Consider the following 25,257-nt stretch of genomic DNA (forward strand, 5'->3'; position numbering starts at 1 on the left):
TAATCTTCCCATAGCTGCTGCCCGACCTGCTGCATTCCACCAGCATTTTGTGTGTGAGCTTTGCATGGCGTGGATTTTGCCACCCCACTGCAATGTGTTCAGTAGGTTCAGAGAGGTTTTGTCATATAGCATCCACTGATGCCAGAAGTACAAAGAAGCTGGCACATATGGGGCCAGTCAATCCACAGTATGTTACTTAGTTGTACAATATGTATTTAGTTGGACTAGAAATAACTTTTGCATACTCATTTAAAAGGTTTTCCATTATATCAGCCAAGTTTCATATTAAGATCAGAAAGCTAATAATGTACACCGCAATTATAAAAATGAATTCACAGCTCAAAAGGAAGAATTACATGTCTGGCACACAGAGTGCTCAGAGCTGATACAGAAAAGTAAAGAATCCTGTTCTTGATCGTCTGTATTCAACACTGGCTGAACACACACACACACCCCCACACACACACACACACACACACCCACACACACACACCCCCACACACACACACACACCCCCCCCCACACACACACACACACACACACACACAAAGGTTAGCTGCATCTACAAAAATAATTGACAATATTACAAATCTAAGTAGGACTTGTGAAGTTTCTTTATCACTTTTGACATTACATCATCTCGAGGCTGGAAATTAATTCATGATACGTATTTCAGCACTGCTGAACAGTTCTTTTATTTCTAAAATTGCCTGTAGCTAACTTAGCTAGTTTGCTTTTATAAATGGGGAGGAAATAGGAGTTGGTAGCACAGTCATTTTTATAAACTTTTAATGTATTATTGGTTATGAAAATATATTGAGAATTAGGCATGTTTTTCTTCAGGTTTTATTTTTTAAATTTCTTCTTCTTATGGTGCTTTTTGCCTGCTGCAAGCGCTGCCCTTTCTGTCATGATCTGTTGGTATTTTCTCTTGTTGTACCTGGAAAGAACAAACAAATCAATTTAACAGAATCTTTCCTTATCGTACATCAGTGCCACAACCGCTTGAGCTTACTCAAATACGATTCTCTCAAAACCTGTATCAGCAAATGAACATTTTCAGTTTAACTTCATGTTGCTAAAAAACCAGATCAAAGCCAATCTCATGTGACAGTATTTAAGCAGAGTTGTAAACTCTTGCAGGTTCCCAGTCTGGTGCCTGGAAAGTACAGAAAATACTGTTGTTCAGCAGGATTCAGAGAAGGCAATGTCTGGGAAGTGGAATCATTTGCACAAGGTGTCAACTGTACCTGAAATTTAATGCAAGGTTGATGTACAAGGAGCATTTGATGGCTCTGGGCCTGTACACATTGGAGAATGAGGGGGGAATCTCAATGAAACCTATCGCATATTGAAAAGCTAGATAGTGTGGGCATGAAGAGGATGTTTCCTACAGTGGGGGAGCCTAGGACCTGAGGGCACAGCCTCAAGAGAAGGACATTCCTTTAGAACAGAGATGAGGAGGAATTTCTTTAGCCAGAGGGTGGTGAATCAGCAGAACTCATTGCTGTGGAGGCCAAGTCATTGTGTATATTTAAAGTGGAGATCGATAGGTTCTTGATTAGTAAGGGTGTCACAGGTTATAGAGAGAAGGCAGGAAAATGGAGCTGAGGGGGATAACAAATCAACCATGATGGAAAGGCAGAGCAGACTCAATGGGCTGAATGATCTAATTCTGCTATGTTTTATGGTTTTATGAAACATTACAATCCTCAAATAAAACATGGGGAATATCAAAATAAGCTTAAACTGCAGTAAAAAAAAGCCTCTTTAATAGGACTAACCGAAAGGAAAGATAGTACTATCTTTCCTTTTGGTTAGTCCTGATGAAGGGTCTCGGCCCGAAACGTCAACATCGCTTCTCCCTATAGATGCTGCCTAGCCTGCTATGTTCTACCAGCATTTTGTTTGTGTTGTTTGAATTTCCAGCATCTGCAGATTTCCTCGTGTTTCCTCTTTAATAGGAAAACTTTGTGGGCATTCAGGCTCATTCTGGCGTCCCAATCAGCGGCAGGAGCAGGCCACAGCAACGAGGTTTCTCACAGGTCAGTGATGCTCGTTTAAAAGTACAGAAGGGACAAGCTATTGTTGGGAGTAGGCCAGTGGTGAGAGTAGGAGTGTTAGGCCTTGGCTCAAAGGAGGCTTTGGCTCGGAAGAGGTGTTGCCTCTGGGTAAGCTTCTGCCAAAGATCCCTTTTCTTTTTCTCTCTTACTGTACCTAGTGTAGTAAATGGCTGTTGTGTGTTCTTCATGCTGGATGTTGGATCCTGGGAGACTGAGTCTCCCAGGGAACCACATCTGCGTGAAGTGCATCCAGCTGCAGCTCCTTGAAGACCGTGTTAGGGATCTGAAGCAGCAGCTGGATGACTTTTGACTTGTACAGGAGATCATCAATTATAGTCACCCCTAAATTGCAGGAGGCGACTAGCTGTGTGACTGTCAGGAGAAATGGAAATGTGAATAGGCAGTTAGTGCAGAGCACCCATGACTAGGTTACTGGCACTGAGTATGGGTCTGTGGTGCAAAAGGGAAAGAGGGAGAAGAGGGGGGTGGTAGTGATAGGGGATTCAATAGTCAGGGGAACAGACAGGAGATTCTGTGGCCATGAAAGGGACACCTGAATGGTATGTTGCCTCCCAGGTGCCAGCGTCAAGAAGATCTGGGATCACATCCACAGCACTTTGGAGAGGGAGGGAGAGCAGGTAGATGTCTTGGTACATATTGAAATAGGAAGGAAAATAAAGAGGTCCTGAAAATAGAATTTAGAGAACTAGGTAGAAAGCTAAGAAGCAGGACCTCCAGGGGAGTGATTGCTGCCTGTGCAGATGAATGCACGGCTGAGAAGCTGGTGCAGGGGGCAGGGCTTCAGGGTCTTGGTTCATTGGGGAGGTATGACCTATACAAAAGTGACAGCTTGCACCTGAACCGTAGAGGGACCAATATGCTTGTGGGCAGGTTTGTTAGAGGTGATGGGGAGGGTTTAAACTAATTTGTCAGGGGGGGGGGGGTGGGAACTAGAGTGAAGGGACGCGGGATAGGACGGATGATAAAAAAAACAAAGATGGCGTGCAGTCAGACTGTTCGGAAGTGCAGGCAAATGACAGGTCAAAATTGAAGCCAGCAGGGTAAGGATCAGTGGATTAGGGATGCAGAATTAAAAAGGGTAGCAAATGTACTCAAAGTGTTACATCTCAATGCACAGAGTAAAGAAATAAGGTGGATGATCTTGCTGCGCTATTACAGATTGTCAGGTATGATCTTGTGGCTGTCACTGAATCGTGGCTGGAGGATGGTTGTAGTTGGAAGCTGAATGTCCAGAGTTATACATTGTATCAGAGGGATAGGAAGGGTGGGCAAAGGGGTGGCGTGGCTCTGCTGGTAAAGCATGGCATCAAATCAGGAGAAAGATGTGACATAGGATCGGAAGATGTTGATTCCTTGTGGGTTGAGTTAAGAAACTGCAAGGGTAAAAGGAACCTGATGGCTGTTATATACAGGCCTCCCATCAGTAGCTGGGATGTGCAGCACAGATTACAAAAGGAAGTAGAAAAGGTGTGTCAAAAGGGCAATGTTATGATAGTCATGGGAGATTTTAACCTGCACATCAATTGGGAAAATTAGGTCGGTAAGGGACCTCAAGAGAGAAGAGTTTTGTTGAATGCCTACGGGATAGTTTTTTAAGAGCAGTCTTACTTGAAATTTGATGGGGAGAAAGTAAAGTCTAATGTAGCAGTATTTCAGTAGAATAAAGGAAATTGCAGTGGTATGAGAGAGGAGCTGGCCAAAGTAAATTGGAAGGAGCTGCTGGCACGAATGACAACAGAGCAGCATTTTCTGGAGAAAATGAGGAAGGTGCATGATAGGATGTATTCCAAAAAGGAATAAATACTCAAATAGCAAAATAGTACAACCATGGCTGACAAGGAAAGTCAAAGCTAATGTAAAAGCAAAAGAGAGGGCATACAACAAAACAAAAATTAGTGGGAAGATAGAGGATTGGGAAGCTTTTAAAAACCTACAGAGCAACTAAAAGATTCATTAGGAGGGAAAAGATGAAACATGAAAACAGGCTAGCAAACAATATCAAAGTGGATAGTAAAAGCTTTTTCAAATATGTAAGACATAAAAGAGAGATAAGAGTGGATATAGGACTACTAGAAAATGAGGCCGGAGAAATAATAATTGGGGCACAGAGATGGCAGATGAACTAAATGAGTATTTTGCATCCTAAATGAGGGAAGAGAAGTGAGTGCAGTTACTATTACAAGGAAGAAGGTGCTCAAAAAGGTGAAAGACCTAAAGGTACTTAAGTCGCCTCTACCAGATAAACTGCACCCTAGGGTTCATAAAGAGGTAGCGGTAGAGATTGTGGAGGCATTAGTAATGATCTTTCAAAAATCACTGGACCCTAGCATGGTGCCAGAGGTCTGGAAAATTGCAAATGTCACTCCACTCTTTAAGAAAGGAGGAAAGCAGCAGAAAGGAAATTATAGACCAGTTAGCCTGACCTCAGTGGTTGGGAAGACGTTGGAGTCAATTGTTAAGGATGAGGTTATTGAGGTGACACAGGACAAGATAAGGACAAAGTCAGCATGGTTTCCTTAAGGGAAAATCTTGCCTGACAAATCGGTTGGAATTCTTTGAAGAGATTGCAAGTAGGATAAAGGGGATGCAGTGGATATTGTATATTCAGAATTTCAGAAGGCCCTTGACAAGGTGCCACACATGAGGCTGCTTACCAAGTTAAGAGCCCTTGGTATTAAGGAATGTTACTGGCATGGTTAGAGCATTGACTGATTGGTAGGAGGCAACAAGTGGGAATAAAAGGATTCTTTTCTGGTTGGCTGCTGGTGACTAGTGGTGTTCCACAGGGGTCGGTGTTGGGACCGCTTCTTTTTATGCTGTATATCAATGATTTAGATGATGGAATCAATGGCTTTGTTGCCAAGTTTGAGATGATACAAAGATTGGTGGAGGGGCAGCTAGTGTTGAAGAAACAGGGAGGCTGCAGAAGGACTTAGACAGATTAGGAGAATGGGCAAGAAAGTGGCAAGTGAAATACAATGTTGGAAAATGCAGGGTTATGCACTTTGGTAGTAGAAATTAATGTGCAGACTACAGACTATTTTGTAAATGGGGAGAAAATTCAAAAAACCTGAGATGCAAAAGGACTTGATAGTCCTTGTGCAGAACACTCTAAAGGTTAACTTGCAGTTTGAGTCGGTGGTGAGGAAGGCAAATGCAATGTTAGCATTTACTTCAAGAGGTCTAGCATATAAGAGCGGGGATGTGATGCTGAGGTTTTATGAGGCACTGATGAGACCTCACCTTGAGTATTGTGAACAGTTTTGGGCTCCTCATCCAAGGAAAGATGTGCTGGCATTGGAGAGGGTTCAGAGGAGGTTCACAACAATGATTCAGGGAATGAAATGATTATCATACAAGGAACGTTTGATGGCTCTGGGTCTGTACTTGCTGGAATTTAGAAGAATGAGGGGGAATCTTATTGAAACCTTTCGAATGTTGAAAGGCCTAGACAGAGTAGATGTGGAAAGAATGTTTCTCGTGGTGGGGAAGTCTACAACAAAAGGGCACAGCATCAGGATAGAGGGACATCTATTTAAAACAGAGATGCAGAGAAATTTCTTTAGCCAGAGGGTGGAGAACTTGTGGAATTTATTACCACAGGCAGCTGTGGAGGCCAGGTCATTGGGTGTGATTAAGGCACAGCTTGATTGGTTACAGCATCAGAGGTTACGGGGAAAAGTTTGGAGTGTGGATTGAGGTGGGGGGACAAAAAAGGATCAGCCATGATTGAATGGTGGAGCTGACTCAATGGGCCAAATGGCTTAATTCTACTCCTATGTTGTATGGTCCTATGGTAAAACCTTAAAGGTATTTTTAATTCCTGCATCCAAAATGATTGTTATAGCTGGACTTTATTATTAGGAAATAAAATCAGGAGCAATTATCAATTCAATCATGAATTGTTTATGAACATTGTGTATAGGGATGACTAAAAGCAACTAATGAGGTTCCACTGGACAGATGGGTGAAAGTAAATAGAACACTAAATCCTGAAACATGGGTTCCTTAGAGTTGGAAGGAATGAGATTGAAAGTAGGAGTCAAGTTACTCCCTAGGATGTCACTCCAGAGAGTAAATTTAACTCCTACCCACAGTGATTGTTATTATAGGCAGTGTTGACATTAAGATGTGAGGTGCAGTACATTAAGAGCATGTGATCACCAAGGAATACAGACAAATAATGGGGTGTGGGTAAAACAGTGAAAAGGGAAGTTCCATTTACAGGTCAAGAAAGATAAATTGAAATTGTTTCTTCAAGGATATAAACCATTTATAAACCAGGTATAAACCATTTCATTCCCTGAATCATTGTTGTGAACCTCCTCTGAACCCTCTCCAATGCCAGCACATCTTTCCTTGGATGAGGAGCCCAAAACTGTTCACAATACTCAAGGTGAGGTGTCATCAGTGCCTCATAAAGCCTCAGCATCACATCCCCGCTCTTATATTCAATTGAAATTGTTTCTTATGTGTGCAGGAAGTGTGTCCAACTGCAGCTTCTGGCAGACCGCACTGAGCGTCTGGAGCTGCGATTGGATTCACACTGGAGCATCCGCGATGCTGATAAAGTCGTGAATAGCACGTTCAGTGAGTTAGCCACACCGCAGGTAAAGGCTACACAGGCAGAAAGGGAAGGGGTGTCCACTAGACAGCGTAGCAGTAGGCAGGTATGGCAGGAGTCCCTTGAGGTCATCTCCCTCCTAAACAGATATACTGTTTTGGATACTGTTGGGGGAGATGTCTCATGAGGGGAAGGCAGCAGCAGCCGAGTTCATGGCACCATGGGTGGCTCTGCGGCACAGGAGGGAAGGAAAAGGAGTGGGAGAGCTATAGTGATAGGGGATTCGATTGTAAGGGGAATAGATAGGCGTTTCTACAGCCGCAAACGAGACTCCAGGATGGTATGTTGCCTCCCTGGTGCAAGGGTCAAGGATGTCTCTGAGCGGCTGCAGGACATTCTGGAATGGGAGGGTGAACAGCCAGTGGTCGTGGTGCACATAGGTACCAACAATATAGGTAAAAAACGGGATGAGGTCCTACAAGGTGAATTTAGGGATTTAGGAGATAAACTAAAAAGTAGGACTGCAAAGGTAATCATCTCTGGATTACTACCAGTGGCACGTGCTAGTCAGAGTAGAAATAGGAGGATATTTCAGATGAATACTTGGCTTGAAAAATGGTGCAAGGGGGAGGGATTCAAATTTCTGGGGCATTGGAACCAGTTCTGGGGGAGGTGGGACCGGTATAAACAGGACGGTCTGCACCTGGGCTGGACTGGAACCAATGTTCTAGGGGGAGCGTTTGCTACTGCTGTTCAGGAGGCTTTAAACTAATGTGGCAGGGGGATGGGAACAAGTGCAGAGAGACAGAGGGGTGTAAAATGAGGGTAGAAGTGAAAAGTAGTAAGGTGAAAAGTAAAAGTGGCAGGCAGGCAAATCCAGGGCAAAAAGCAAAAAGAGCCACTTTTCAACATAATTGTATAAGGGCTAAGAGTGTTGTAAAAACAAGCCTGAAGGCTTTGTGTGTCAACGCAAGGAGCATTCGTAACAAGGTGGATGAATGCCCTCCTTGTCTTAGTAATTTTTTCAGCAGTCTTTTCCTTGTACCGTTTGAAAGTTTCAGTAAGCTCCTCAGCATTAATGAGGGCTTCATTTCTTTGTTGCTCAGTTCTATATAAGAACAAAAATAAATTGTTTCCTTGTTAGGCTAATTATCAAACAGGTTGCAGATAATTAAGAGTGGCAATCTTGTTCATTTTAAAATGACAGATTTGCCCACTTGATTTTTGTTGAAATTCAACTGTCAATATGTGCCTATTCTGCAAGGCTATTGTCTTCCTGAAGATGATTATATTCTCATCTATACTAATTATACACTCTTCTCTCCACTCTGTTATCTGAAAAGTTTTGAAATTATGTTTTTGATTCTCAAAGTCAAATTTGTGAACATATATTTTGAGGAGTGGCTCTAGTGTTGATCCCTGAAAGTTCGACTTTCTATATAGGTAAGTAGGTAACACATTGCTGTAGGAGACTGACTCACTGAAACATACTAAAGATCAAAATGGAGCAATCTTAATTTCCTTAGAAATTTAGTTCGGTAAGAGTGACCATAATATGGTGGAATTCTTCATTAAGATAGAGAGTGACATTGTTAATTCAGAAACAAAGGTTCTGAACTTAAAGAAGGGTAACTTTGAAGGTATGAGATGTGAATTAGCTAAGATAGACTGGCAAATGATACTTAAAGGGTTGACGGTGGATATGCAATGGCAAGCATTTAAAGATCGCATGGATGAACTACAACAATTGTTCATCCCAGTTTGGCAACAGAATAAACCAGGGAAGGTAGTCTGGTGGTCCTGGCATGGATTCAACGTAGCCTCCTCCCTGATGGGAGTGGGACGTAGGGAGGGTGGGATCCTTCATGATGTCACTGGCCTTTTTCTGGCATCTTTCTCTATATACGTCCTTGATGGTGAGTAGGCTGGTGCCAGTGATAACATAAAAGGGGCTCATGCAGGGATTTATTAATTTACTCTGCACACCATCTAGTATAAATAAGAGTCCATCCCACTGTTATAAGGCTACTGAATAGAGCCATAGTGCAATAAGATGGACTCTTGACTTCACAATCTACCTTGTTATGGCTTTGCATCTTCTTGTCTGTCTGCACTGCACTGTCTCTGTAACTGTAATGCTTCACTCTGTACTCATTTTTTGCAGCAGAGTTGCAGCATGGAACAGGCCCCTCCACTCCAATCCCACGAGCCCTACCACCCGGCAATCCACCCTAGCCTAATCACAGGACAATTTACAATGACCACGTAACCTAATAAACAGTACATTTTGGCCTGTGGGAGGAAACTGGAGCACCCGGAGGAAACGTACTTTGGTCACAGGGAAAATGTGCAAACTCCTACAGACAAGGTCAGAATTGAACTCCAAACTCCGATGCCCTGAGCTGTAACAGTGTCACCACCATGGTGCTCGTTCTCTTGTTGTTTTCCCTTGTACTACCTCAAAGCACTGATGTAATGAGTTGATCTGTATGGATAGTACGCAAAACAAAATTTTGACTCTACCTCAGTACATGTAATAATAATAAAACAATTTACCAATTTACTCAATTCAATTTACTTTTCCCCGTGACCGGTGTCTAACAACAATGGGCCATAGGTTTAAGGTGAGGAGCAAGAAGGTTAGAGGGGACCTTGGTACACATGACAATAATTAACCAATTTACCAATATTAATCAATACATTGTGAGATGACTTAGTCACCTTAAAATTTATCTTTAGAAGCTTATGCATTAGTTGGCATTAATAGTTAGCCATCCACCAAATAAACCAAAGTGGTGGATGTGTAGAACCAGGGGTAGTGGTAGAAGCAGATACATCAGAGTCATTTAAGAAACTCTTAGGCTGGGACATGGATAATGGATAAATGGAGGGTTATGTAGGATGAGGTATATTCAAGATTGTTAATATCATTTACAGTACACAAGTATAAAGGAGAATGAAATAACTGTTACTCTGGATCTGATGCAGCACAAAACTAAACACAATAAGAAGAAGAATACAGTAATAATAAAAACACAATAAATATAAATATATAAGATAGCTTAAATCCATAGATGATTACAGGTCCATAAAGTGATATGAAGCACAGGGGTGAGAGTCTGTGCAGAAGGTGACTGACAGGAAATGACAAAGTAGTGGTGGTCGAGGGTGTGGAGGTGTTGGTTAGTGGATGGAGGTGTTATTCAGCCTCAGTAACTATTTTGAGTCAGGTGGTCCTCGCAAGGGTGTTGTGTAGCATTCTCCCCGATGGTGTGAATGGTGAGATTGTGGAGAATGCACAAGTACATTTTGTGCTGGCGCAGTGGAAAACTTACTTACAGCAACATCACAGGCGCGCGACATCAGAGAAGCGACATTCATAAGAAATATTTAATCACAAACAAGTTTTAAAAGAAAGAAGTCAAATAGAACAAAAAGAGTGAAACCCATTTTAGTGCAAAGTGGTCAAAGTCATTGAGTGTTGAGGCCCCTTGATAAGGTAGGATTAAGGTTGTGTAGGTTTGATCAGGAACTGAATGGTTGAAGAGAAGTGGCTATTCTTGTAACTGGTGGTGTGAGAGTTCAGGCTTTGGTACTGTCCGAATAAAGGGTCTCGGCCTGAAATGCTGACTGTTTCTTCATTTCCATAGATGCTGCCTGACCAGGGAAGGTAGTGCACCCGTGGCTGACAAGGGAAATTAGGGATAGTATCAAGTCCAAAGAAGAAACATATAAATTAGCAAAAAAAAAAGCAGCACACCTGAGGACTGGGAGAAATTCAGAGACCAGCACAGGAGGACAAAGGGCTTAATTAGGAAAGGGAAAAAAGATTATGAGAGAAAGCTGGCAGGGAACATAAAAACTGACTGTAAAAGCTTTTATAGATATGTGAAAAGAAAAAGATTGGTCAAGATAAATGTAGGTTCCTTACAGACAGAAACAGGTGAATTGATCACAGGGAACAAGGACATGGCAGAGCAATTGAGTAACTATTTTGGTTCTGTCTTCACTAAGGAGGACATGAATAATCTTCCGGAAATAGTAGGGAACCGAGGGTCTAGTGAGATGGAGGAACTGAGGGAAATACATGTTAGTAGGGAAGTGGTGTTAGGTAAATTGAAGGGATTAAAAGCAGATAAATCCCCAGGGCCAGACGGTCTGCATCCCAGAATGCTTAAGGAAGTAGCCCAAGAAATAGTGGATGCATTAGTGATAATTTTTCAAAACTCTTTAGATTCTGGATTAGTTCCTGAGGATTGGAGGGTGGCTAATGTAACCCCACTTTTTAAAAAAGGAGGGAGAGAGAAACCGGGGAATTATAGACCGGTTAGCCTGACATCGGTGGTGGGGAAAATGCTAGAGTCGGTTATCAAAGATGTGATAACAGCACATTTGGAAAGAGGTGAAATCATCAGACAAAGTCAGCATGGATTTGTGAAAGGAAAATCATGTCTGACGAATCTTATAGAATTTTTTGAAGGTGTAACTAGTAGAGTGGATAGGGGAGAGCCAGTGGATGTGGTAAATTTAGATTTTCAAAAGGCTTTTGACAAGGTCCCACACAGGAGATTAGTGTGCAAACTTAAAGCACACAGTATTGGGGGTATGGTATTGATGTGGATAGAGAATTGGTTGGCAGACAGGAAGCAAAGAGTGGGAGTAAACGGGACCTTTTCAGAATGGCAGGCAGTGACTAGTGGGGTACCGCAAGGCTCAGTGCTGGGACCCCAGTTGTTTACAATATATATTAATGATTTAGACGAGGGAATTAAAGCAGCATCTCCAAGTTTGCGGATGACACGAAGCTGGGTGGCGGTGTTAGCTGTGAGGAGGATGCTAAGAGGCTGCAGGGTGAATTGGATAGGTTAGGTGAGTGGGCAAATTCATGGCAGATGCAATTTAATGTGGATAAATGTGAGGTTATCCACTTTGGTTGCAAGAACAGGAAAACAGATTATTATCTAAACGGTGGCCGATTAGGAAAAGGGGAGATGCAACGAGACCTGGGTGTCATTGTACACCAGTCATTGAAGGTGGGCATGCAGGTACAGCAGGCAGTGAAAAAGGCAAATGGTATGTTGGCATTCATAGCAAAAGGATTTGAGCACAGGAGCAGGGAGGTTCTACTGCAGTTGTACAAGGCCTTGGTGAGACCGCACCTAGAGTATTCTGTGCAGTTTTGGTCCCCTAATCTGAGGAAAGACTTTCTTGCCATAGAGGGAGTACAGAGAAGGTTCACCAGATTGATTCCTGGGATGGCAGGACTTTCATATGAAGAAAGACTGGATCGACTAGGCTTATACTCACTGGAATTTAGAAGATTGAGGGGGGATCTTATTGAAACGTATAAAATTCTAAAGGGATTGGACAGGCTAGATGCAGGAAGATTGTTTCCGATGTTGGGGAAGTCCAGAACGAGGGTTCACAGTTTAAGGATAAAGGGGAAGCCTTTTAGGACCGAGGTGAGGAAAAACTTCTTCACACAGAGTGGTGAATCTGTGGAATTCTCTGCCACAGAAAACACTTGAGGCCAATTCATTGGCTATATTTAAGAGGAAGTTAGATATGGCCCTTGTGGCTAAAGGGATCAGGGGATATGGAGAGAAGGCAGGTACAGGGTTCTGAGTTGGATGATCAGCCATGATCATACTGAATGGCGGTGCAGGCTCGAAGGGCCGAATGGCCTACTCCTGCACCTATTTTCTATGTTTCTAAGGTGAAAAATTAGATCTGGATATACAGTACACAAATGACTAAAAGCTAGTGCATAGATACAGCAAATGGTGTCCAGAAAGGACAGATGAAATGTTTACCTCTTTGTCATGGAATTCAGAAGTGAAGTAGCAATGCCTTCAGTTCTGAGCACAACTCAGTAAAGATATCATTGTCCACCAAAGGAGTATAGCAAAAATAATCACAACGATACAGCCAAAAGGAGTTCAATTAAAAGGATTTTTGATAAGCCTGGACTTACAGTTACTTCAACTTAAAAAGAGCGTAATTTTAAAAAAATTAAATGATTTACAAGATTCAGTGGCATCTGATACTGAGAAACTCTATCAAAAAGTGTTTTTTTCTACACAACGAGTTTTGGAAATCTTAAATGCCATCCCTCACATAAACTCTGAATGCTTGTTTAATTGAAGGTTTAAACGTTTTAATTGGTAGCTTTGTTAACTAAGGAGAAGTGACTAAAGGAAAATTCAGTGGTGCAGACACACAGATCAGGAGACTTTCTTCTGTTCCTATACATATGGAAAGGCATACCGTCGGAATTTTGCATCTGCCAGCAGCTCCTCCACCATTGTCTGCTTTCTTTGCTTCTTAGGTAATCGAGAATGATAGAAATCTGCTGGATTGTCCAGAACTTCACCAATCTATAAAAGATTTATGAGTGGTTACACATTGTAACAATCATGATACATTCCAAACAAACTGTTGAAGCACATATCATTGGATGAATTCATAGTTTAACAATGTTAGATTCCAAAGTATTAATAAACATACTGTATTTCAATTACTGTATTAGTGGCGAATTTTTCCTAAAATACAAAATATTTTTGATTTGTCTTAGTTTTGCCAAAGGAAAAACATTTCACATTGCTGTTTACAAATTGGCAATTGGACTAAATGCTGATAAGCCGAACCTGCGGGCTGGTGCTAATGACCAGCTGAAAGTATGACGTTTAAGAGACTCAAGTGCTTCAGGGATTTGATAGAGCGAGAGAAGAAACATTATTTCCTTAGGGGAGGTGTCAATGAAGAGAGTATTATTTCATTAAGTCAAAAATGAAGAAGCAGCTTCAGGAACAAAAATGAAGAAGGTGCACCCCTACACCATGAGATCTGTTTCCATGAGAAGTAATGGAAAGAGCCCAACGTGTCTTTTTTAACAAATTGGCATCAAACCCAGAGTAATCAATAAGCAGTTACAAGGAGAATGAAACCATGAACAACATTACTCACATCAATTATCCAAACCAGGTAAATTTTCTGAGAATCCCAATGTGGGACAATCTAATTTAGTTCAACTCTATTAATTCAAAGCCAATACTTCAACTCTATTCCAAAGAGATTTTTCTAGTCTAGGCAGAATGCCTGGAAACTGGAAACTTGAAAACTGGTTTGAAGTTCTTCCTACAATGTAAGCCTATTTAGGAACAGCATACTCTCTCAAGTCAATCTCTTATCAAATGGAGAGAACGGTTATTATCCCAATCATAATGCATTTGTGGGTAACTGTGGACTCGGCATCCATCATGCTTTCAAATCATCTTCTGTTTCCAGCTTTCAGGTAGATAAAGACTTAGGATTTAAGGTAATTTCTTTGCAACGACCCAAAGCTCCACTTCTGCGTCTATCATGTTGTGTTAAATTATGACAGTCAGCAGAACAATACCAGGCATGAGCCATTAGGTGATGGAGTTCCCAGTGTCTCACTGGAGGAAATCTGAGTCAGAGAAGTACTACTAAATTACAAGTTGAAATACTACCAATATGCAGATATTGGCGGCTTCTGTCCAGTGTGCCAACAAACTGTTATATGTTATTACCTAAACAAAGCATTATTGTTATACAACACAGCTCATCTACTGTAATCATACCTGGAAATACTTAGGGAAGCCATCTCTGTCATTCTTCTTGTAGAAGCGTTTAGGGTCAATGGCAGCCCTCATTTTTAAGACCTGTAGATCCATCTTCAATTCATCTGTTAAATCAGGAGCTTTCATGTTATACCAACTGTCCCCTGCGGTCTTTGCACGTTCTTTCTAAATGTGGAAAAATGATCAATAATAGGATGCTATTAAAAAACTGAATATCCAAAGGAACTATTTTACTTTGAGTCTTGTTTTTAAATACCATGCAAGTAGAATGCCGTCATCTCCGACTTACCCTGCGCTGTTTTTTCAGTTGGCGTTCGGACACCTTTAGAGATGGAACATTATCTTGTTTTTCAAACTCTGGTGTCAGAATGCTATTTTTTAATAGCTAAGGAACAGAAAGAGCAAATTACAAAAATCTTCAAACAGAAACCACTGTTACTTGTTCAAATTCTACACTGTGACCAAGTGCATCATAAAGCACCTTTACCAAGGCAAAAAGATCTTAAGGCATTAACAAATAAAAAGTTGACAGTAACCACATCAGAAAATTTTAGAATGGAGGCTAAAAGTTTGGTCAGAGGAGGTCTGAAAGAGAATCAAAGAATGAAAAGGTAAAAATGGAAAGAAAGTTGGAGGAGCAAGTTATGACTAGAAGCAGAAGTAAGTTTGCCAAGAGTGTGAAGTATTTAAACTTAGAAAGGGCAAAAGACTGTAGGAGATTACAGTGATTAAATGTCACTCCAGGCATTTAATAGAAGAAATTAAAGCTTTTGCAGGAACCAACATAGACCACAAGACTAAGAGCAGAACCAGGCCATTCGGCCCATCGAGACTGCTTTACCATTCCACCATGACTGACTTAGTATCTCTCTCAACCCCTTCACCAGCTTTCTCCCTGTAACTTGGACACACTTATTAATCAAGTTTTACTAAACCTCCACTTTAAGTATACCCAATGACTTGACCTCCACAGCTGTCCGTGGCAATGAATTTTACAGATCCATCACAATCTGGTTAAAGAGATTCCTCTTCATCTCTGTTCTAAAGGTATGTCCTTGTATTCTGAGGCTGTATTCTCTGGTCCTAGACTCCCTTACTACAGGAAACATAACTGCCATATCTACTCTATCTAGCACTTTATTATTTGATGGGTTTCAATAAGATCCCCTGCCCCCCCCATTCTTCTAAACCCCAGTGAGTACAGGCCCAGAGCCTGTATATATATATATTCCTCATATATTTCTGGGATCATTCTCGTGGCCTCCTCTGGATCCACTAACTTATCATCACCTGTGGAACTGGAGGAGCCAACATACTTGACCACCATCAAGAACACTTACCGTGCCATCCCACACCCACACTTCGGAAACTCTGAACCTGGCTGTACTTCTGCTCTCAGCATATAAGCAGAGACTAAAGACGGCAGCACCAGTGGCCAAGGGGGGCAGAGAGCCGGAGGAGTGCTTACAGGACAGCTTTGGTTGGTGAACTGGATAATATTTAGTGATTCAGCTTCGAGCCTGAATGAATATGCTACAGTTGTCACCAACTTCATCAAAATCTCTGTGGATAAGCGTGTGTTTTTGAGAACATACGAGACATTTACAACTCAAAAGCCGTGGATGAATTAGACCATAGTCTGCTAAGGGCTAGACCTGCAATATTCAAGATTGGTGATTCAGAAATATACAAGACCGACGGAAGACTATCTTAAAAGCGAAAAAGAAATTCTGATTGAGGTTAGAGATGGAACTGCACGCACGTCAGCTCTGGCAGGGTTTGCAGGACATTACTTCTGACAAAGTGAAACCTCACACGATGAATGGCAGTGACGGTTCACTCTCAGATGAGCTGAACACCTTTGCGCACACCTTGAAAGGAAGAATAAAAACTACATCTACGTAAATCCCTGCAGCATCCAGTGATCCTGCGATCTCTGTTTTTTTTTTAAAGAGAGTGAACCCTCTCAAGGTGTTAGGCCCTGATGGTGTACCTGGTAGGGCTCTGAAAATCTGTGCCAACCAGCTGGCAGGAGCGTTCAAGAACATCTTCAATCTCTCAGTGATGCAGTTGGAGGTTCCCTCCTACTTCAAAAAGCTGACAATCATACCAGTGCTCAGGAAGATCAGGATGAACTGTCTCAATGACTACAGCCCAATGCCACTCACATCTACTGTGATGAAATGCTGACCCTCTCCAGCAAGCACAAGGGATGATTATGGCCTGATTTAAGTTGGAAAAGGGGCAATGTAATTTCTTTTGACCTCAGGTATATAATGGGGAAGGAAAGGTGACGCCCAGTTAACATTTCAGATTGATGAACAAACATGATTTAACTTATAGAGAGAGAGAAAAAAAGAAAGTGATGGAAGGAACAATCAATAGCTGTGACTGAGTGGAGAGCAAGAGAAAAAGCAATGAGGAGCGGGTATGAGAGCTTGCTCGTTGCTATCTCATTTGAGGAAATGATCTGGGTCGCGTGAAGTTATGGAAGCAGGTGATGGGTGGTCGTACGAGCAGCTGGAATATATATCCTGGTTATGCAGCCACTGATACCAGGCACTCTCTGAAGAGCATTGATAATGACCCATCTTGTAAAGACACTGCCCAGAAAGCAGTTATGCATACCACTTCTGTAGAAAGCTTTGCCAAAAACAATCATGGTCATGAGACAATGATTGCCTACATCATACAACACAGCACATGATGATGAATTATCTTAAGTTATGGAATTCTTCTCTGCAGAGATATTGTCTGACCTGCTGCCCAACTTACATCCTCTTTAATAGGCTCTTTAGTCTCCACCCTATCACAGACATTCTCACCTCTCTCCATCCTCCTCCTCTGTAATTTATAGCATTTGTACTAGAAGGTTATCAATCTGATTTATTTTCTCCCTCACAGATGCCACCTGTATTTCAGAGTGTTTCATGCATTGCTTTTATTTCAGATTTCCAATGATTTTCAATCAAATTGATTGACAAGAAGGTCAGAATGCAGCTAAACATCTTACCTCATCTTTTTCATTTTGATCCTTAAGTTTATTTATGCCTTTTGAATTGGTACGCTTGTCAGCATTAAAATTTATGTAAAGGCCACCTAGTTCCTTGAGATTTAGTCCTGTATCAATACTGGTTGAAGAGTCTATTCTGGAATATATAAGCAAGGTTCCATTAATATTTGACAAGTCTTCCAACACAGCTTTACCTATAAACTTTATAACATTTAAAATGGGAACCAAAGTTTAAGGCATCATTGCTTCGATTCATACTGAAGGCTTTGTCTTTGTCACCTGACCATAGTGAGCCATCATACATCCCTGCTCAACTTTTCAGCCTTCACAAACATCCAATAGCACTGAAAGTACTGGGGGTGCCCTAGTGGGAACAGAATGGAAATGTGATCCCTGATCAATTCCTGCATCCTTATAGTTAAACAATAATACCAACTGAAACATGTCTGCTGTTATTGCAGTTGCCAACAGGCTTTTCATCTTTCTAAATTATTTTATTCTTTGAGTTATTCTAAAGGAAATTTCAGAAATTTCTCCCTCATATGTTTCACCTGAGTTTAAACAGAATTGTTATTTTGAACTAAATTCTGCTTAGTTTCAGTAAACAGATGTAGTTCAAGGTTTTGGACAAAATGAATATATTTCAGGTGATGTTTATGGTTTGAATTTTGCTTTCAACGCTTGAATGTAAAGATTGTAAGGTATTTTTAAATGACATTTCTTCAATTCACAGTAAAAGATCTTGGTAATAACACAAAATTGGGGTGGCACGGTAGCATAGTGGTTAGCACAACGCTTTACGGTACCAGTGACCCGGGTTCAATATCTGCCACTACCTGTAAGGACCTTGTACGTTCTCCCCGAGACTGCGTGAGTTTACTCCCACAGCCCAAAGGCGTACCGTTTGGTAGTCATTGTAAATTGTCCCATTTACTAGGAAAATGGGACAATTTACTAGGACTAAGCTAGGATTAAACTGGGAGATTGCTGGGTTGTATGGCTCAAAGGGCTGGAAAGGCTTATTCCATACTATATGTCAATGAAATAGGGCATCATTGGACCGTAGAGGTTAAAGCAACATGATTAAAGCTCAGGCTGTCAAGAGTTCAATTCCAGCATCCTCTGTAAGGAGCCTGTGTGCATGTGGTTTTCCTCCAGGTGTTCCGGTTTCCTCCAACAGTCCAAAGACGTACCGGTTAGCAGGTTAATGGTTCTGTGATTAGGCTTGGGTTAGTATCAGTGGGTTGCTTGGTGGTGCAGTTCGGTGGGCCAGAAGGAGCTGTATCTAAATAGGTAAACGTATGAATGAATAAATAAGTAGTCTTGTCTAAACTTCCAGTTCATGGTGAGTGTAAATAGACTACATTTTATTCTAAATTTTATCTACCTACTGCAAGGACCATTTAGTTTTGGAAATTGTCTATTACAAATAGACATAGAAAGATAGAAAACCTACAGCACAATAAAGGCCCTTCAGCCCACAAAATGTGCTGAACGTGCCCCTACCTTAGGCTTTACCCATAGCTCTCTATTCTTCTAAGCTCCATGTAGCCATCCTGGAGTCTCTTAAAAGACCCTATCATTTCCGCCTCTATCATCGCTGCCGGCAGCCCATTCCACGCACTCACCACTCTCTGCGTAAAAGAAACTTACCCCTGACATCTCCTCTGTACCTACTTCCAAGCTCCTTAAAACTGTGCCCTCTTGTGCTAGCCATTTCAGCCCTGGGAAAAAACCTCTGACTATCCACACAATCAATGCCTCTCATCATCTTATACACCTCTATCAAGTCACCTCTCATCCTCCGTCACTCCAAGGAGAAAAGACCGAGTTTACTCGACCTATTCTCATAAGACATGCTCCCCAATCCAGGCAACATCCTTGTAGATCTCCTCTGCACCCTTTCTATGGTTTCCACGTCCTTCCTGTAGTGAGGCGACCAGAATTGAGCACAGTACTCCAAGTGGGGTCTGACCAAGGTCCTAAATAGCTACAACATTACCTTTCTGCTCTTAAACTCAATCCCACGATTGAAGGCCAATGCACTGTATGCCTTTTTAACCACAGAGTCAACCTGCGCAGCAGCTTTGAGTGTCCTACAGACTCCAACCCAAGATCCCTCTGATCCTCCACACTGCCATTACCATTAATGCTATATTCTGCTATCATATTTGACCTACCAAAATGAAACACTTCACACTTATCTGGGTTGAACTCCATCTGCCACTTCTCAGCCCAGTTCTGCATCCTATCAATGTCCCGCTGTAACCTCTGACAGCCCTCCACACTATCCACAACACCCCCAACCTTTGTGTCATCAGCAAATTTACTAACTCATCCCTCCACTTCTTCATCCAGGTCATTTAAAAAAATCACGAAGAGTAAGGGTCCCAGAACAGATCCCTGAGGCACCACTGGTCACCGACCTACAACCACTCTTTGCCTTCTGTGGGCAAGCCAGTTCTGGACCCACAAAGCAATGTCCCCTTGGATCCCATGCCTCCTCACTTTCTCAATGGGACATGATATTATTTAAAAAAAAATTTATTTTATTGACATACTGCACCAAATAGGCCCTTAGAGCCATGCCACCCAGCAATCCGCCAATGTAATCACGGGACCATTTACAATGTCCAGTACGACTTTGGACTGTGGGAAGAAACCCATGCTGTCATAGGCAGCAGTGGGACCTGAACCCTGCTGGTACTGTAAAGCGCTTGTGCTAGTCACTACACTTCCATGCTGTGTGATTTGTTAGCATGCAATGACCAGTGTCTTTTATATTAACTAATTCAGTGCTTTTTGTTGGCCAAAACGTTCTGACCTCTGGCCAGTAGGAAACTGCCGGCAATTTCCTCACCGCTCTCACTTCCATTATTACACGTTACAAGGAAGTCAGAGAAATGGATGGAGATTAGATGCTTTTGTTGTGTCGATGGAGTCAGCTGGGCCATTTCTGGGGAAGCATGCAAAAACTAGGGATACTGGGTTAGACTGAGCACAATTAACATATGCTGACACAATTCACTACTCTGTAACTGTTAACCAATAGTTAAATCTTTTCTAATACTTACAGTCTGGATTTGGTGTTCAAAATGTCCTCTTCTTCCTCTTCATCCTCTTCTTCATCGATAAAATCATCATCCTCTTCTTCTGATTCTTTGCCTCTGTCCCCAGTTTCTGCTTCACTTTCCTCACTATCCTCTTTTCCACTTGAGTCCAAATAAAATGTTCTATCTTGATCTATTCCAGGCTGTGTGTCAATCACAAACAGGTTGCTATCCGTTTCCAAAGGACTTCCTGCTGTTAAAGAAGGAATGGCAGAGTCTCCAGGAATAGCATCCCTGCTGGATACTACGTCACTGTTGTCATCACGCGGACTATTCTGGTCTTCATCACTGCTAAGCTGCAAACTGATAACATCAGGAGTCTTGCAAACTAAACTGCCTCCTTCATTTTCCTGATTATCTGTCTTTTGGTCTATTTTATCAGCAGTTTCATGTATCTCGGTCTCAGTGTCTACATTACTTTCTATATAACAATCATCGAATTCCAATTTTTTGCTGAGCTTCTTTGACTGGACTGGACTGGACGACGACTCATCTTCTTGATTTATTTCAATTTTTTCAATACCAATTTTGAAACCTTCAACTTCAGTCAAATCTTCCTTCTTAGTTTTTGCCTCACTTTCTATGTCATCGAATCGGTGTTCTGCTGGCCGCACTGGACTGGGTTGCGATTTAGCCCAAACAACGTGCTTCTCTTTCTCTCCTGCTTTGTTGTTGCGTTCAGATTCAGTACAGCTTTCTGTCTTAGCTTCAGACCTCCTACTCCTGCTCTTCCTTTGACTGACCGGTGTCCCAGACACTGCTTCCTAAAAATAAAGAATTATGGGTACACAGTGAAGATGAAAAATAAATAAAAAAGGCAAGCTTCAGTATCTACCATCACTGGCTCTCTTTTGAGAATTTATTGAGAACACTAACTTTTTTGCATCATACATGAAACATCTTTTCTTGTGCTTCTTTGTTGAACTGAGCAGAGTGAGGCACGATTGGTCATTTAGGAATGCAATGGAGAGAAATTTCTTCATGCAGAGGGTGGAGTTTTTTTTTACCACAATGGCTACCCTAAGCACAGTGTTGCATGCCATTTCAACTCCCCTCTCCATTCCCACACCAGCCTGTCTGTCCTTGGCCTCCTCTACTCTAGGATGAGGGCAAATGCAAACGAGAACAGAAGCTTATATTTTGCATGGGCTATCTTCAACCCAACAGCACAAACAACCGATTCTCCAATCTCAGGTCCCTTAGCACGCACGTTGGAGCCTGTGACGTATAGTTTGAATGTCGATCGGAGGATCCAGCACTGCGCCGTGTCCAGAGAGCTGCCTTGTGGGGAGCAGACACTGGGGGTGGGGGAAGGCCCAAGAACACAAGCTGACTTGTGGAAAAGACCAGAAATGAACAACTCTATCTGGAAGCAGCGAGGAAGGTTGAAGTATTGAGGTGAACGTGGAGGGGGTCAGCGACAGCTCGGGCCCGCATGGGCGGCGGCATTCAGATCCGGGCTGGGGTGGTTGGCGATCGGCCCTGCACCGGTGCCATTAGCATCCAGGCTGGCAGTCACTCTTTATGGAAGGACCAAGTTCTTTGGAGCGTAGAAGGTTGAGGGGGGACTTGATAGAGGTATTTAAAATTATGAGAGGGATAGATAGAGTTGACGTGGATAGGCTTTTTCCATTGAGAGTAGGGGAGATTCAAACAAGAGGACATGAGTTGAGAATTAAGGGGCAAAAGTTTAGGGGTAACACAAGGGGGAACTTCTTTACTCAGAGTGGAAGCTGTATGGAACGAGCTTCCAGTAGAAGTGGTAGAGGCAAGTTCGATTTTGTCATTAAAAAAATAAATTGGATAGGTATATGGACAGGAAAGGAATGGAGGGTTATGGGCTGAGTGCAGGTAGGTGGGACTAGGTGAGAGTAAGCGTTCGGCACGGATTAGAAGGGCTGAGATGGCCTGTTTCCCTGCTGTAATTGTTATATGTGCGGCTGCCCTCCTCATATGCAGCAAAAAGACGCCTCCCATATTCTGAGATTTATGTGATTATTGGACTAACGGGTCGGGGATTGCTACGAGAGGAGGATCGCTGATTGTTTTTGTGGCTGTTTTTTGCTGCAGGTGAGGGGGGAGTTGATGTCTTCCCTTTCATCAAGACCCATGGGTTTCTGTATTCAGTGTCTACCTGGAGTAGACAAATGCCGAAGTTGTATTCTACACGTATACTCTGACAATAAAATAAACCTTCCTCACATCAAACTAACCCTCCCTTCTCCATCAGTTGGGAGAGGGAGAGGGAGAGAGTGTGTGTGTGTGTGTGTACGTACACTGTCATTTTGGGTTGAAATCCTGCATCAGGTCTGTACCATTCCTCCAGCTCGACATTCCAGTACCTGCAGTCCCTTGTGTCTCCTGTTTCCCAAATTCTTTCTTTCCCGCACCTGATTCCAACTGCTTATCATCCACAAACTGTACCCAGCATCGCCTCTCCTCCAGATCCCAGCACCTGCGTCCTCATGTCACCATCATCGCGTCTCATTGTACTCGATACAGCAGTGCAAAGAAAGGAACGAGGGGCATCTATCGTCTTGGAGATCATTACCATTAAACTATACCTCACAACTGCTCCTTCAGGTGATAACAAAAAGATTCCAAATCACTACTTCAAGGAAGAGCAGGAGAGTTGCTCCACCTCCGTCCTCCCCAGGGTAAGGCAGGATAGTGTTCCTTTGAACAATTTGTAGCTCTAACAGTTCACAAATCTGAAATGCAGTCACAAACCAAGTTCCCTGGCTACAGAAGATACCTGCAGCCCTACAAATACTCACTCTATGTACAGGCCGTACACAAGCCAAGACTTAAGAGACTACAGATGGAATCTGAAGCAAGAAAAAATTTGCTGGAAGCCCTCAGCAGGTCAAGCAGTGTCAGTGGGAGGAAAAGGAATGGGAGACATTCTGGGTTGAAACCTAACATCAGGTCAGAGATAGTCAAATGTCAATAGTTCCTTACCACCCAAAAGATGCTCCTCAAACTGCTGAGATTCTCCAACAGATTATTTGTTACTGTACACAAGTGTATGGTCGTGACCAATGGAGGAACTATATCCTGCCCTATACCTTACCCTAGTCAGGGTACCCCAGCACATTCCTGTGTGCAGGAGCTGGTTGTCATAGCAGGGATACAATCCCTTCGGTCCAACCAGTCCATGCCGACGACGGTGCCCACTCATTTAGTTCCAATTTACTGGGTTCAATCTATATTTCTCCATGAACCTATCTAAGTGCTTCTTAAATTATACTACTGTGTCTGCCTCAACCATTTCTTCTGACAGCTCGACTGGCCACCATCTACATGAAAAATTTGCCACTCGGGTCGGTCCCCCGTGTTTGAAGCTGACACATGTCTAGTGACCACACTTCGGGTGTCCTTAGATAAGATGGAGCGGACAGGCTGAAGCCTTCTGCCGCCGGCCACGAGCACTCGCTGCCTCCCGCTCCAGCTGCACTGCCTGCAAACACCTAAATGCGGTCCTTCCTCCCCAGCCTGCCCTGCACCGGAGAGGAACACCAGGGCATCCCCGCACTCACCAAGGAAGTCAGAGTCCGCCGGCCACTCCGCGTCTGCACCATCCCGCTGGTCGATTGCACGCTACTTCCGCTCGGTGTCCCATCGAGAGGTTCCCTCGGACACTTCCGCCTGGTGCCACCGCCAATCGGGCACGCCATCGCTCTTGTCCCAGGCAGCGTCTATGGAGGTGGGCAGCGAAGTCGGCTCAGTGAGGTTTATCGTCAAGCTAGATGGGTGTTTTATTTATCGCACTTGCATACACAAACGTTACTTTACTCAACTTCAGTCATCAGTGTCATTACGTTGCTGTAAACCTTCCTTGTTAAAATTGCGTCCTTTCTGCCGAGGATACTGCAGCACTATGATTGATGTATTTCATCCTCTGCAGGTGGATTGGTCTGACGCGTTCCGTTCTACGCTGTTTAAATTTTGCCCTTTCTTAATTTTTCTTTATTTGCTGCAAAAATGCACACCACGCAGAAATACATTAAACTATTTTTGTCGGCGATTATTCACAACCGAGGGTAAACTTGGAGGTCACCATGATAGCCTTCTCACTGTAAACAGACTATTAACATTCGTTGTAGGGAAGATTTTACCGTTTTACATTTCTAATGATTTAAAAGGAGTTACAGTACACTGGACAAATTGAATTGAATTCACTTTATTTCTTACATACTTCACATACATGAGGAGTAAAAATCTCCGTCTAAATGCAATGTGCAAATTATAGTAATTTGTAATAAATAGTATGTACAGTAAGGTATACGACACAATAGTCAATATAGCTTAGAAATACAATTGTGTCAGCGTGAATTAATCAGCCTGATGGCCTGGTGGAAGAAGCTGTCCCGGGATCAGTGTGAAATTAATGGATTGACCAGAATAGCACACGGGTGAAAGGAAATTTATACAAAGCTTTGATATTTTCAAATTTTCTTTCCAAGAGGGTTGTGAAGGATTTGCAAATTAAAGATTTTTAAATATTAAGCGATCCAAAGGATGTGCACTTAATCCAGGAAGGGGGCACTGAGATCAAAACTGTATTCAGCCTGTGTAATCCTTCAATCCCTGTGTAATCTCTCAACTGTAGCAAGGCGTTGTTATTCTTGCACTCCAGCTCTTTTGCAATGAAGGCCACTTGTTTTATTTGTTAACTTTATTCCTTGTATGAGGAAAAAAAGTTGAATTTCCCCATGGGAATGAATAAAGTATCTATCTATCTATCTATCTATCTATCTATCTATCTATCCAAATCTCTCTGAACACCTGTGTTTAAATGGCTTGCCAATTACTTAGTTTGATAGGAATAAAACCAGAAAAAGATATCTGAATGTTTTCCCATCCTTTCCTCATCTGGCAA

The 25,257-nt window shown here is 42.4% G+C and overlaps 1 protein-coding gene across 1 annotated transcript; it reads right to left on the reverse strand.

Annotated features, from left to right (window-relative positions):
* Positions 1-592: 592 nt before the first annotated feature.
* dnttip2 (deoxynucleotidyltransferase, terminal, interacting protein 2) lies at positions 593-24,201 on the reverse strand. The gene is made up of 7 exons (XM_073062710.1): positions 23,915-24,201; positions 20,340-21,139; positions 17,266-17,401; positions 14,542-14,637; positions 14,253-14,417; positions 12,916-13,025; positions 593-940 (listed from the first exon to the last, which is right to left on the reverse strand). Exons 1-7 carry the CDS (start codon positions 24,050-24,052, stop codon positions 847-849), a joined length of 1,539 nt encoding a protein of 512 aa, XP_072918811.1. The 5' UTR covers positions 24,053-24,201; the 3' UTR covers positions 593-846.
* Between the last annotated feature and the right edge of the window lie 1,056 nt (positions 24,202-25,257).

Source organism: Hemitrygon akajei, chromosome 12 (assembly GCF_048418815.1).
Source record: "Hemitrygon akajei chromosome 12, sHemAka1.3, whole genome shotgun sequence".
Taxonomy (NCBI): domain Eukaryota; kingdom Metazoa; phylum Chordata; class Chondrichthyes; order Myliobatiformes; family Dasyatidae; genus Hemitrygon; species Hemitrygon akajei.

Bases quoted from the DNA above. Each gene is read 5' to 3' on its own strand.
- dnttip2 (XM_073062710.1), bottom strand. From the start codon at position 24,052: ATGGCGTGCCCGATTGGCGGTGGCACCAGGCGGAAGTGTCCGAGGGAA. The intron at 21,140-23,914 runs GTGAGTGCGGGG...CTTTATTTTTAG, and splicing joins GGCGGACTCTGACTTCCTTG to GAAGCAGTGTCTGGGACACC. The intron at 14,418-14,541 runs GTAAGTCGGAGA...TTCCACATTTAG, and splicing joins AACTGAAAAAACAGCGCAGG to AAAGAACGTGCAAAGACCGC.